At 46.5% G+C, this 15,118-nt stretch overlaps 1 protein-coding gene across 22 annotated transcripts in view; it reads right to left on the bottom strand.

Moving 5' to 3' along the window:
* KCNMA1 (potassium calcium-activated channel subfamily M alpha 1) overlaps window positions 1–15,118 on the bottom strand; it is a gene marked incomplete at both ends in the record, with an annotated part of 741,342 nt that overhangs the window by 214,784 nt on the left and 511,440 nt on the right. For 21 of the 22 annotated variants that reach the window (XM_082854819.1, XM_082854826.1, XM_082854808.1 and 18 more), the window contains 2 exons: window positions 11,615–11,706; window positions 13,273–13,443. In XM_082854819.1, coding sequence (XP_082710945.1) covers window positions 11,615–11,706; window positions 13,273–13,443 — 263 coding nt within the window. Of the gene's footprint in view, window positions 1–11,414; window positions 11,507–11,614; window positions 11,707–13,272; window positions 13,444–15,118 lie in introns of all 22 variants that reach the window. The other variant, XM_082854817.1, reaches the window with a different exon arrangement.

The raw sequence follows: 15,118 nt of genomic DNA, 5'->3' as shown, positions 1-15,118 counted from the left end.
CCCTAAATGGGGGCAGAGCTGAGCAAATAGATCCCAACGGTGCGGCAAAGGCACCTCTGTAAAACAGAGCCCCAAGGTCAGAGGACAGACTACTGACAGCCCCAACAGAGAACACCGGGACGTCCTGACAAGACCAGAGCTTTCTGCATGAAGAGAGTGTATCTCATCCTAGGCAGACAGTCAGGACCTAAACCACACAGAGGGATCTGTATCTGCACCTCCACCATCCCAAGTCACAATCAGACCTCCATAACCACACCAGGCACGAGGAATGATCACACACCTTTTGTAGCTTGTTGCCTAAAAGGAACTTCAGTCCAAGTCTTAAAAATAAATACTGAGAACCTCAGAGCAGGAGATGTTGGCTGTATTTACCAGTCCAGCATGTACCCTTCTTTCAACAGCACCTCATTTTTTGGGAAAAATTAAAATAGTTAAAATTTTTAAATGATGTCCAAAGAGAGTTTAGGGTTTATAAATTAATTAATTTTGATCTTTCCTCATTGGATTTGGCTATAGGAAGAGACTGCAGTTACCTAAATGTACAGATTCGTAAAATCAGGTGCTAGATTTGTTTTGGACACACACACATATACACACACACACAACTTTTTTTTTTTTTTTTTTGACAATGTCTTCAAAGTACTTGCAAAGAAAAATGCATTGATCAGCACCACGGTGAGGGCCCAGCGCTCTGGTTGTCTACAATGGCGTTCGTGATAAGATTAAGCAAAAACCTAAACCTTGGCCTGGGGAAAGGATGGAGGGAGCGGTGTGAGAAGAGGACATGCAGATAAGCCCTGCTTCTGCTGCTTGTGCACGTAATTAAGAAGCCGCTCCTCATCTGGAGCACGGGCTCTGTCCAACCTAAAGAATAGCACCTCAGTTTTAATTTGGGGAACCACCCGTCCCCAATCCGATGTAGTCTTGGGACCTTTAACCATGGTTCCCTGCCCAAACTAGGCCAACCAGAGCTTTTCAATCTTAAATGAAGGGACACTAAGTTAACGGTGGGAACTGACTGATCCTGATGGTGAAACCCTGTAAGGACTTTCACTGAATTGCTGCCTGCTGGATCCCAGGGCTGCTTTTCTAGCTAATCTCTGTCCTTTCCGAGATCTTCAGCTTTCCTCTGAATGTCATAAGATACTCTAACCTCCGAAAAAGAAAATTCCTTTTCTGCTGAAGTCAGCAAGAATCAGTTTCTGTTGCCTATACCCAAAGAATCCTAACTGTAGCATTTGTTTACTTTAGCTTCTCATTGAATTCTCACAATAACCCAGCATGCAGGTTTTATCACCACTATTTTGTTTTTTTCCTCCTCCTTCCTTCCTTCCTGGAAGAGGACTCACAGAGCTTCTTAAGTAAGCATTTCCATAATGGCCCACTTCTCACAAATTACACCACTTCTCCTTGTGTCTCTCCCCAACACCCTCCCTCACTCCTCTGCATTTTATCCATCCACTACTGCAGGGCTTGGTGGCCTTTGGCCATTTTTAAGTAAGCCAATCTTTCTTTGACCTGATTCTTCCTATCCTAGGTGGTTCTCTGCTCTTACAGAGAAATCCAGGCACTGAACAGCACTTTCCTCTATTCAGATCAAATCAGATTTGCCTGTTTCCACTCGGTAATGATGCTTCTGAACAGAGGCACCAAGTGGAGAGAGTATGGAGGCAAAAGTCAGCTACACCCTTTGGGGATGAAGGTGGAACAGAGGGAGAATGAGTCCAGGCAAAGAAATGGTCCTTAATTTTCCCTTGTAGAGGGGAGGTATTCTAGCTTTGATGTGCAAAGCGAGTCCCACCTCCTTCCTGAACAGCCCTGGTAAATAATGCACCATGGCCCTAGAACATATGCTGCTGGGATTGACTCTCCCATAACAACAATCAAGTTGACACATCCTGGCCTCGTTCCCCAGCCACACCCAAGGGTGTTGCCCCAGCTAGCATATGTTGCTAGCCATCCACTTTGAGTAGACCCCAACACATTAAGCCTCCATCTGGGAGCCTCCACACATAAGTACTGGGAGGATTCTACCAGTTCCAGAGCTTGCTAAGGCATAAGATGCCACAGAAGGACTTGGTCAGATATGGAAAGGATCGGAACTCAGGGTGGCAACAGCAGTTCCCCCACCTCCCAAATCTTTTCACACCCCTCTTTCACTGGGTCCATCGTTAGACCCACAGGTTTTTAGATGCACAAGTCACCCCACTGTTACCTCTGCCCCAACTACTCTAACGGGTACATTTAACAATGTGAATCATCAATTTGCTTTTAGGAGCATTCCCTCTAAAATGCTTGTAGCCTTCATGATTCTTTTATACCTTCATTATTTTATTGAACAAAGTTCCTGCCGAAAGAGCATTTCACGGGGACGATGCTCCTCTGTGATCCAGCTTCTGTTTATTACATGTGCTGCCGAAGCGCGCACCACCCAGCTTCTGTTTATCGGCTACTGGCTCCTTGGATGGCTCTGATTGGTCCAAGTCTCAGATAAGCTCCAGGAGAGCAAGAATCACATTTTCTTGTTCATCCTTTGAACCACAGCGCCTAGCAGAGCGCCTGGACCATAACAGGGCTCAAATAATTGTTAGTTGAGCAAATACGTTGGGATAGGAGCTTTCCTAGATCTGTTCTATATACTAGCTGGCATTTGCCTTTGAGGTCAGTGGCTAAGGCCATAAAACCTCCCACAAGATGGGCACGCATCTATCTCTGAACATGTGTCCTTACTGAGAAGGTATAGTGGGGGAGATAAGATTGTTTTTACTGACAAGTTGTACCCACATTTGGAGCAGCCCCTGTGGTTCTGGGGGTGGGAGCAGGTCATTGCTTCCCAATACCAGTAACAGACGTGGAGGTACAGAATCAAGTTTCCATGGGTTTCACGTTGCATGAGCCTCTAAAGGTTGTTTTTTTTTTTAATAAAAAGAGCCACCGGACTTGGGCAGTTAGAAAGTTTCCTGGTTTATTTTCAGTGTATCATGGCAGCATCAGTGGGATGAACACCAGATCTACTGGGAACCACTGTGCACGACTCTGGAAAGACTTCTATGAGAATGGATGACACAGCCGGAAGACAGAAACCACGGGGCAACTTAGTCTTGCCTGGTTGTGTTTGTTCTTTACATTCAGAATCTACCCAGGAAGCATTCACCCAATCAAATGTGAGGTTAAGCAGAAAGAATCTTCAGGGATTATAATTAGAAAAGTCACATTCAGAGTTCTTTTTCTTTAATGAAGAAAGAATATTTGAGAATGAAAGTCTAAGTCTGAATATGACTTTGTTTTTTAAGGTACACAGTTCATCTCCCACCTACCTTTCTATTCTTGTTTTCAGAGCAACAGCTGGAACATTTTGATAAGCGTGTGGAAGGGAAGAGAGACAGCAGAAAAGTGCGGGGGGTGGGGGGTGGGGGGGGAGGGAGACAGCCTTCATTCCATTAGTATTATCAGGAGATTGATTTAATATGCACCCAAGTCTCTCCAAATAGAGATTCAAGTTTAAAAAGGACTGAAGATCCAAAGCAGAGGCAAAGAGAGAAGTGCTCACATCCACAGCCACCAAGACCCCTCTCACTGGAAAGGGATACCTGGGTACTTTACATTACACAATACAGCACCTAACGACACTTGCTTCTGGTATCTGCCCCTTGGTACTGAATTCCAGAAGTAGTCGAGGGGTCATTTTTCCAAAGTATTAGGGCAATCCCACTTTTTTTCCTTCCCCCAAAAGTTTAATGCTAATCAAACCAGAATGCCTAATCAGTCCAAGATGGCCTGTCAACTTGAATTATCTGTTTGTCTTCCTATTTATTCTGTCTGTCTGTCTACAGTTCTTCATATCTCTGTGAAGATCAGTTATTGGGGCCTGTGTTTCCTTCTGACTAGAATGGCTACCAGATGATCCTTCCTGGTGATATGTTGATGATTTGCTAATTTATGGCTTTTAAAATCTAGGAATCTGAAAACCTTGCTGAGAGTTCAGGCTGGGAATCACGTGGACCCCGCGAGGAGAGGGCTGAATGGCTTACTTGTCAAGGGATCGAAGTTTGTATAAAATGCAAAGCTTCAGTGACATTTCAACCAGAGAGATGTCTGTGATGCAGAAATCATAAATGGCATCTTATAGGGACCATGCCTCCCAGGAGCAGCACAGGCCACGGAGGAGGGGGAGGGAGTGTGGCCCGAGCTACACGTGTGTGGGAAAGGAAAGGACATGGGGCTCAGCCCATGAATTAACCCCACGTCCTCTTCCCAAGCACTGGGGTCAGGCCTTCTCAGAAACAGCAGAGAAAGAAGTGTTATTGTAGGGAGACTGTGACCTCTGGGAACCAAGTGGGGAGGTTTACACAAGCTCTGAGTTTGAACTCCCCGACCACTTTGGTGGCCAAATAATGTAACATATAGCTCAAGACAGATGTGGTGTACTTGGAGATTTTTATGGGTGTGTAGAAATACATTTATCCCCAGTGTCTGGCGTGTTGCAAGCACTCAATAAACACACGTGGACTAGATGAAGATGAAGCAAGACTCACGTTAGTTCTCTTTGGGGGCAGGAAATGGACTATGGGGGTAGATAAAAGGAGTCTTTGTAAAGAAATAATCCCCGTTCTGGTGCAGCAGACTGTTTAAGATTCCAATTCTTTTTTTAAACAGTGGTCTAGAACCAGGTGGGCAAAACCTGAGTGGTGGAGAAAATGGAATTTCCTGTTGATACAAGACAGCCAGGCAGGAGGGAAGAGAATGTGGTCTCGAAAAAGAACAAAGGGTGCGGAGGGAGATGAAGGGCTTATTTCACATCAGAGGAAAGACACAAAATTAAATGACCTGATAATCAGGAAGCAGGGAAGGGAAGCAGGATGTCCTCTCCTGGTAAGTCAGCGGATAGCACTACCGCAGGCAAACTAGGCCTGAGAGAGAAATGATATTTTAAGACATAGTTTCTTGGAGGCAGAACTAAAGACCAATGGTTTCAGGAGGGGTTCCCGTAATACGAATTTTAAAACCTAGGGTGTTAGCTCCCCTTCGCCTAGGCGGCAACAGAAGCTGGGGTAGGTGGCTGTTGAACAGGGTGTAACAGCCCTTCCTCTGAGATGTCACCTCTCTGGACCGCTTTATCCCTGTAAATAATCCGTTTTGCTCTATAACAGCATCTTCGGTCTTTTCGTTTTGGCCCCATGTATTAAAATCTGTACTTGGCATTTTCTTTAGTCCTACCCTTGCCATTGTCTGTCAGTGCCACTGCCATTGCCCCCCGGAGACTGTAACCTCCATGTGACGGGTGCCGTGTGTAACTTGCTCACCACCGGATCTCTGGCACCCAACACCACCCAGCAACCTGCCCGACACGTACTGGCTGAATGTCTGCAGCCACAACGAGTGAACCAGCGAAGGTGATAACAGGAGTGGGTAGTGCGGCAGGTAACTGTGCTCTCTGTTCTTTCTTGAAATTTTGCTCTAAATTATTGAATGCTTTTTAAAACATGAGCACTGACACTGAGGCACGTGATAAAGCACTCTGGTTCATTTTTAAACGGAAAAGCACGATAAAGTCTGCCCACCTCTACAGCTTTAAGGCTGCATCGTACAGCCCTGAGGCCACACCTGAGGTTGAAGATAGACCGCCCAAACTCCCTCCTGAAGGACTCAGCCTCCTGAGGGTTAAAAGCTGAGGTTCCCACTCAAAGCTATGAAATAAAGCCAGGGAGTGTGTGTATCTCGCCCAAGACTTTCCAGGAGGGACATCTGCTACCCTAGTTCTCACTGACCATTAGAAACCACCATCAAAGAAATGCCCCGAGCTGTGCAGACCAGCTGGGGAAGAGAAGGACCCAGATGGATACGTCTGCCCGGGCAGAGATGCTCTTCTCCAGATGATAAGCAGGTTGGCTCTGCCCGGGAGGGAGCCCAAGCCTGGTAGATCACTACGATCCACCATGGCTGGTCCCCTAGGAAACGACCTCCCCAGGAAGGGGAAGAACTTGTTGAAATCCACAAATAAGGCACAAGTTTCATTTTGGTCAATGATCTGTCTGTCCATCCTGGAGAGCCCCTCATTGTTAGACATGGTCAAGAGGTAAATACACTTCCAGTCTAACCAAATGAGAAAAATCAGGAAGAAGTGGTTTGGCCCGTCTCCACCTTTTTGTCCTTGACGCTGAGGCCAGGCTCCTTAGAGGCACTAGGTAAGCAGAAGGGGGAGACAGGCCCAAAGTGATGCTCGTGGTGCCTTTCTCTTCCTGGTCATTGTGTGTGCAATGTTCTGGCCCTACTGTGGGTAGAGGTGGAGGAAAGGATACAATGATAGGATCATGGAGTTTAGAGCAGAGAGGGGTCTCAAGAGATGATTTAGAGAAGCAGCATGGCCCAGGAGAGCAGACTGCCCCTGGGTTCAAATCCCAGATCAACCCTTCACTAGCTGTGCAATATCAGGCAAGTCACTGCAAATGGAGATGAGAGACACTGCAAATGTCTTCCTCACATGGTTGCCACGAGGATGGGGAAGGATGCAAGCGTTCGTAGATATAATTTGTAGTAATTATTACTGTCATAGAAGGCAGTCCCAGGGCTTGGGGTATATAGATTCATGTTCTCATTTCCAGAAGTATGTGGCACTCCTCGGTCTATATAAGGAGGAGGTCTAAGAGAAGCCACGGCATTTTACATTGCACTGTTTTGCTCTAAAACAATCTTAGGTCATTTTTGTCTTTGCCACACAGCTTTCAAGACAGCTTTCTTGAACTGGAGCTAGATCCAGGTTAGTCTGTGACAACTATTCCCCGACCAGAAGAGGGGCGCAGACGCCTCATGCCGCTGGGGGATCTTCCTCCTAGTAAGTTACATTCAGCTTCCCATCCCCCTTTCTCTACTCCTTGCTCTCAACTGTCCATCTCTCTCTCTGTGTCCTCCTAGCATTTGGCTACCAGGAATCAGTAGCATAATCCAAACCCACCCATCCTCCCCTCTCCCAAACACCCGGCCTGGGACTCCCTCAGTTTCGGGACCCAGGAGCCCGTCATGGGAAGTACAATGTCTGGATGGCTCCCCAGCCCAGCTGCCTCTGACAAGGGGGTTAGGGCAGATGGATTCCTCTCTCTGGCCGATTATTTTCCATGGCCCTTGGCCACGTGACCTAGGACCATGATCTTGTCAGTTCTCATACACGAACCAGGAGTGCGCTGAGTCACAAGCAGAGAAGAAACCTCTGGGGGAAACAGCAGGGGCTGTGGGAAGAAGAAGAGCAAGCTGGAACCCCAAAGGCCATGGGAGCCTCACCCCTCCACTCCCCCACCTCTGAGCAGCTTGGAGCTTACAGGAAGGGAAGGAGGCGGAGGCAGTGGCCTCGAGAGGCAGGCTGGGCTGCAGGAGAGCTACTCTTCTGAGTAAGATCTGAGGTCTCAGCCCAAGAGACTCACTGTCCCCTAGACCTCCGACTCAGAGAGACTGCCTGCCTTGACACTGATTGGACCTTTGGTTATCAACACCCAAGTCCCTATCTCAGGAGCGCCCCCTACCTCATAATGGATAAACGAGAGAAGGACTCACAGGCATCTCCCCACATCTACTGTTGCCTCTAGGTGTCTTGTGGGAGGTCAGGTGAGGACTGTTGATGAGAAAACATTGGCGTGAGCCTCTGTGGGCCCCGGATGTCGTGTCGCTGGTGAGGATGCTCTGGGGATGCTACGTGAAGTGTTTACATTATGTCAAACACACAGAACTGAAAATGAGGTGACAACGAAATCTTCATATTCTCCAATATCCTGAAATTGGGTGTAGCGTGAACAAAACCCCGAGGTTCTCTACCTAAATTTTTCTTTACTTTAAATAATCTTGGAATTTCCAAGTCGTGTGTCTCCTCAGCTTTGGGTTACACGTTACCCTGAGTTCTCTGACAAGTTAATGCATTGTTAGAGAGGTTATTTCTGAGCAAAATGTGCACTCGTAAACAAACCCCTTAACTATGTTTATGTTTTAATTACTTTCTGGGCCTCCATCTGATGAAATCTCAGGGAGAAAAGATACACGTACGTGTGTCCATGGGTATAGCACATATATTTATGCATACACAAAAACACGGGGCGAAGTGCGCTATTTTAAGAGTCTGAACTCTATCTTTCAAAAAAGTTTAGCTGCTTTCCTTTTGCAAATGCATTTAATTTTATCTGGAAACTTTCTGACATTAGAAATAGAACAACTGTAGTTTCTCATTACGTTTGCTGCCAGAATCCATGCTTGGCTGCTCAACTAAAGACCTTATATTGCTAATTACTACCGCATGCCCGTATCCCAAGCGAAAGAAAACTTATTGATTCTGACAGCCCATTCTCTCAACACTGAATTCCAAATGAAAACTCAGATTTTGGCCAAACATAACATTTCATCAATCTTGTTCTACTGACTGGAAAAACAACATCAAACAAAGGGTGCTAATGGCCCTTTATTACCGTTCCTTTCCCAGGCTTATATTTTCTGATGAAAGATCTAAGTGACCAAAGGGCTTCTTTAAACTACTTAGTAATTAGCTTTTGAACCAGGAAACAATGCGTAAAGTAAAGTGAACAGTCCCGGTGCTGATGACAGAACGTACTTTCTGTCCGCGGGGTCGGAGGACCTCGGAGACCCAGAGTGAACATTAAAAGCAAAGTGTGCATTTTCATAAAGGGAGAAGAAGAAAGAGAGAGAGAGAGAAAAAGAGAGAGAGAGAACCCGGCTAAAACCGGTGATAAAAGATGCTGATGGAGCCAGAACAAAAGCTGCGGGAAGTCTGTGATCTCAAGCCGTCAGCACGCGGGGGGTTTGAGTGGAGCTGCCAAGGCCAAGGGACAACCAGAAGGGACCGGAGCGGGTGAGCGGCCGTGGGTCTCAGGGCCTCCTCTGGGTCACCCGTCAACAAAAGGCACCAGCCAGCAGGCCCACCCACACTGGACTGTGGCAGCTACTTTGGAGAAAAAACAAAATGTACGTGGAGTGAGAGTCAGGAAATATTTTCAACGTTGACGTCAAGGCAATTGATTTTATTGACTTCTTCAGGGGCAGTGAGTGAGAGGGGAAGGCTGGCGGAGACAGTGGGGTGGGGAGGCCATAAAGGCAACCTGAGCCCTCGGAATGCCTTCTGCTTTATGGAGACTTGTCCACACCTTCGAGGCAAAACGAACCGAGAAGCTGTTTTCCTCTTGGCACAGAAAAAATGAACAATGGAAATCTCTGGACTTATTTGGCCTTTTGGATCCAACCAATGGCCCAGAAATCGGAACAGCTTGGTTCTCATCTCATCCAGGGCTGTTATAATAATAGGAGGAGGAGGGCCCCATCAGAGGGAAGGTGGGGAGACTTGCTGCCTCCACAGAAAAGACGCCCACTGGCCTCCTCTTACCCACTGGCCTCCTTGCCTTTGAAAGGAAACGGGTGTCCTGTGGGTAGTTCCAGAAAATGAGTCCTTTTTTCCATCTCCTCATTTTCTGAATGGAGGACTGGATACCTGAGCTCGAGATGCAGTGAGATCACTGATGGGAGAGGAGGTTGTTGGCTCCTTCCAATGTGACCGATGGATGGAAATGCGATGCTACCGCTTTTATTTTTCTCTTAAAAAACAAAATAGGCTATTCAAGAGTTCATTTTAAAATGTATGAAATTTAAAAAACAAAAACAAAATCCTAGTTCTGTGATAGGAACTTCTGTGACTGGGAAGGAGAATGATAATTAAAATATCCTGCATCTTTTTCAAATTCTTTTCCCAATTAAGTTGTTACAGAATATTGAGCAGGGTTCCCTGTGCTATACGGTAGGTCCTTGTTGGTTATCCATTTTAAATACAGCAGTGTGTACATGTCAATCCCAAACGCCCTAACTATCTCTCCTCCCACCGCACCCTTCCCCTCTGTTAACCATAAGTTCATTCTCTAAGTCTGTGAGTCTGTTTCTGTTTTGTAAATAAGTTGAAAAAGAATAGATACATGTATATGTATAACTGAATCACTTTGCTGTACACTGGAAACTAACACAATATTGTTTATCAACTGTACCCCAATGTGAAATAAAATGTTAAAAAAAAAATCCTGCACCTTGATCTGGGATGTAGTTCCCGGGTTTGTACACAGGTACAAATTCTTGAGCTGTACACTAAAGATGTGTATATCTTACTGCATGGAAGTTAAAATGAAAGCAAAAACTCAAAAGCAAACAAAGCTGAGTGCCCAAGAAAAAGCTTTAAAAAGAAAACAGTACAGGGACTTCCCTGGTGGCGCAGTGGTTAAGAATCCGCCTGCCAATGCAGGGGACACGGGTTCGAGCCCTGGTCCGGGAAGATCTCACATGCCGCGGAGCAACTAAGCCTGTGCACCCCAACTACTGAGCCTGCGCTCTAGAGCCTGAGAGCCACAACTACTGAGCCCACACGCCACAACTACTGAAGCCCACCTGCCTAGAGCCCGTGCTCTCAAAACAAAGGAAGCCACCACAATGAGAAGCCCGCGCACCGCGATGAAGAGTAGCCCCCGCTCGCCACAACTAGAGAAAGCCCACGCACAGCAACGAAGACCCAACGCAGCTAAAAATAAATAAATAAATATATTAAAAAAAGAAAGAAAGAAAAATCAAAGAAAACAGTACAGAATGGTTGCTTCCGCCCTGCCTGCCTCCAACCTTCTCCTCTCCAGACGGGAGGACAGAGCAGTCAAGGCCCTGCCATCTACTTAGGAGTAAAACTTCCGGTTGACAACGGACCCACACATTGACACTGATATTGACAAAATGATGCAAGCACAAAATGAAACAGTCCCCAATAAGAAAGCATTCACGAATGGGAAGCCAAACAAAAGATGCATCAGGAAGAGCGTGCCGTGCCCTGACGTACCATAAATCTAGTATTTCCTGCCAAGAAGGAATTTCAACTCAGTAATCATTCCCTTTGAGGACAAGCTTGGTGCCTCCTAGCTAGAGAACTGGTTCCCCGGTGGCCACAGTGCCAAGGTGACCTCGATCTTGCCCTCCTTAGGACTTCCCTGTGAGAGTAGGAGCCCATGTTATGGCTGCACAAAAACCCCATAGGATGGCATCAGTTTCATCTGAGGGACCGGAATGTAATCACTCACCTAATGAATATAAAGAATGAGTGAGCTGGGTTTACGTGTTAGGGATGAGAACAGAAAGTATGGCCCCAGTTACACATGGACCCCTTCCAGGATACATCTGTCGTGTCTCTTGGAAAGATGTGGGGGGGAAGAGAGTTGTGAATGGGAACAAGCCTCAGGAGTTGGTCCACGTGTGATAACCTCGTGGGGGTAATTCTGACATCACACCCCACACAGAATGTGGCCCTTCGGGGGGGTGGGGAGGGGGCAGGATTCAGGTGTCTCCGCCACAGGGGCTCTGAAAGTCACTCAACCACATCTTTTTTAATGCAACTGACTTACTTTCTGCCTCCATGTTTGTTAAAAGTCCCGCCGAATTTATTCCGATTCAGGATGAGAGCAGCAATTTCGGGCACGTAGCGGGCAAACATTGCCTGCATGCATGAAACAAAGAAACAAGAGCCAAAAAAAAAAAAAAAAAAAATGGCATGCAGAGAGGATTCTACTGCAGTGGAAGCAACAAAACCTCTTGGCATACTTACTTTCTTCCACTAACCGCACTATAGGAGCCCCCGTATTTCTTGCGGTTTCCTATTAACTCTATGATTTCAGGGACGTAGCTGGCAAACATGGCCTGAGGAAAAGATAGGAGACAGAAGAGAGACTAAAAAGACAGGCCAAAGAAAGGGGGTGACCTTTTCAGAAGTGGGGGGTATTAAGATCTGAAAACACAAAAGGGCTAGAACTGCAAAGGTACATATTAATACGTTAGGTTGTAAATAAATAAATAAATAAAAGCACAAAAAGGGCAAGCTCCTGAAAATACACAGGACAAAACAAACATTAGCCAACCTAGACAACTAAAAAAAAAAAAATCACAGTCAAGAAAAATGTAAAGGAGACAGGAATAAATAAACTGATATCTAGTTCTTCTTCCTGAATAGAAATGAGAATGCACGCATGCTGGAAAAATCACACACACACACACACACATTATTTCAAGAGAAGCCCTTTCTTTCTAATTATAGTTCACATGAGAATCTATGCCTTTATGAACGATTAAAGACAATAAACACCAAAAGAGGATTTAAAAATATATAAACTTTTCCACTAAAAAAAAAAATCACTAAAAAGCACAAAACGTAAATTTAAGAAATCACATAGGAAAGGACAGCAAGGAGAAACACAAATCTGCCATGTTTTGTCCAACAAACATTGTGCTTGTGGCTGGATAATGGGGTCTCATCTGCAGGGACCTCACGGGTGCTGTGAGAACACTGTGCTAATGTACACACCACACGTACATTTATATACATTTTTCAAATGTATATGCCACATGCATACACAACAGAGACGCGGATGCATTAAATAAATGCACGTGCGGTGTACATGTGTGAAAGCTGTGTGTGAGTTTAGGGTTTTAATCACTTACCTCACACACAGCAAAAATCTAAACGTCAAATGAGCTACTTTGAAAGACAAAATGCAGCCACCACCGATGAGTTGCCAGAAACCCCTCTTGAAAAGCACAACACATCATAAACCACCGTGACGATCTGCACAGAGCAGAAGAGTAAATAGTGCAACTTTCTGACTTAAAGAGGGGGAGGGAAAATACCGTGTAAGGGAGTTGGTTGGCTGTTTACAAAACCATACTCTGCTCACGTAATGACGTCCATCCAGAGGAGACCAGCGGGCTCTCCTTCCTCCGGGGTGGGGACACTCCTCTTTAGAGCAAGGCCCCAGCCACAGTGTTTGTTGGAAGTGGAGGGAGGGGGAAGGGGGCAGGGAGCTCTTGAAACCGCAAACTGTCTACAGAGTATCAACAGTATCTACCCCCGTCAGGTGACAGCAGTGCCCTTGCAGAATATCAGAGGCTGAATTACATTACAAAGGCACAGACACTCTCACTTGATCAGCGAGCATCACTTTCTTAAGACAATTAGGTTTGCTCCGGGCTAAATGGCTGTCCCTCACAAGGACACCATGCCTGGGTCTCAGGGTAACAAATCCAATATACCAAAGAAATATGCAGAAAAGTCACCATGGCGTTTGGATTGACTTTAACCGGATTGTAACACTAAGGCAGTCGCTTGCCTCCAGTGCAGAAACACAGTCTCAAATACACAGCTTTCAGAAAATGGGTAATAGAAAAATACTAATGACCACAAAAATCAACATTGTAAGAAAGCGTTTTTACCAGTCCCCCGAGGATGAAGAAGACCATGAAGAGACGCCCGAGCGTGGTTTTTGCATAAACGTCCCCGTAACCAACAGTGGACATGGTCACCATGAGCAAATAGACACATTCCCAGTAGGTAAGAGCCTGGTTGTTTTGGAAATTTTCCCACGGGTCCCCTGAATTCTCCACCTAGAGGAAGGAAGAACATTACAGGCGTGATAAACCAAAAACACAGAAGCTCCGGCATCTAGGTTGTTTCTGGATGCACCGCACCCCCGGCCCGGGGAGTTTGCTGGCCTGAACTGAGCTCTGTAAGTAACGCTTACAACCTCTGAGCAGGTAGTGGAGAAGGTGGAGTGAAAGCCACACCAACGCGCCTGCCCAGCTGATCGGGGCAGAGAGGGGAAGGAACTGAGGAACATATCCAGAGTCCATTTTCTTCTCACTGTTAGAAAGATCTGAGGCCAGCTGAATTTTAGGGCGTTGCCTCTGGCCACGTGAGGCTAGAGGCAATGCACTAAAGGGCCAAAGAGGCCCTTCTCTTGAGTTCCTGCTCAGTCCCAAAGAAATTCTGGACCTTCCCACAAGGGACCTCCTCCTTTCATTGTTTTGACCAAGTAGCTGCCCGAGGGACCTTGCTCCTTCAGATCATACGAGCGAACCCCAAAGAACATCCCTTGCAGTCTGACTAGGCTTTCCTTGCTTTGCAGAAGACCAGTGATGGCTCTGCCCTGCGAACTGCAGAAAACTCCCTTGGAAGCACAAGAAGCGAGCTCATGAGAACTAGCTCCATCTGCACACCCCGTAGACCTAGGGCCAGCAAGCTTAGTCTGTAAAGGGCCAGATGGTCAATATTTTTGGCTTTGTGGACTACCGGGTTCCCTGCTCTCTGTAGGGACAACTCAACTCTGCAGGGGCAGCAGGAAATCGGGCAGAGGCAACAGGTGTGGAGAGCTTCTGCCCCAGGGTTGCAGTTGGCCCAGCTCTGTTTTAGGCTCACAAACACTTGCTATCCTCCCATCATCTATGATCTGCCGACAAAGCTGTGAGGCAGGCAGGAGAGACACTTTAGAGGAGAGAGGTCCAGCCCTACCATCCACTGGATGGCCAACGCCTGTGACCTGCCAGGGTGGTCCCTGCGGATGGGCAGCCCCAGGCCCCCTCACCCCCGGGCCTCCAACTCTGGCCTCTTTCACACATCAATGCTTGTCCTCAATGTGCCCTTTTCATGGAGGTTTCCTGGTGAAGCAGAAGGTACTTCACACAATAGTAAGGTGAGGCCACTGCTTATTGAAAGCAGCCAATGAACCCTCCGTATCTGTGATTTTTGGCACTTGGCAGAATTAGAGTGATTATCTACGGGTGATTTCAGCCAGGATACCATCAGCATAAAGGAGTGGGTGGGAAACCACCAGATCTAGTGACCGAGTGATTGCCCGGCAGTCTTCCTTCCGATGAGAATTACAAAAATCCCAACGGGAGGGAGGGGTAACAATGCTTCCTTCTACCCCTTATGAGGACGGGGGCTCAGCAAGGGAAAGGCACCTTTACCCAAAGCTTCCAAGTTAGATGAGGCTCCTTCCAGCATTAAAGGTTTGTGTTTGTTTGAAACACACTTCCCACAATAGCTATGTTCCCTAGAAAGCAGGCAGAAATCTGCCCTGGGAAGGTGAGAACAGCTTGACAATAATATAAGGCTTTGGAGTCGTTAATTTAAAAGAATTAACATTTTTGAGACACGAAATAACTTGACAAGCAATCAGGCCAAAGAATCGAAGAGGGCTTTTTGTAAGGGGCAAGTGGAGGGAAATTGAGGAATCTGAATTTGTTGTTTACTAAGAGATGGGAGCCAGACGTGCAACCT

This window comes from Leucopleurus acutus (genome assembly GCF_964270905.1).
Source record: "Leucopleurus acutus genome assembly, chromosome: 14".
Taxonomy (NCBI): domain Eukaryota; kingdom Metazoa; phylum Chordata; class Mammalia; order Artiodactyla; family Delphinidae; genus Leucopleurus; species Leucopleurus acutus.
The sequence above is the reverse complement of the archived record's forward strand: the minus strand, read 5'-3'. Positions and strand labels throughout refer to the sequence as shown.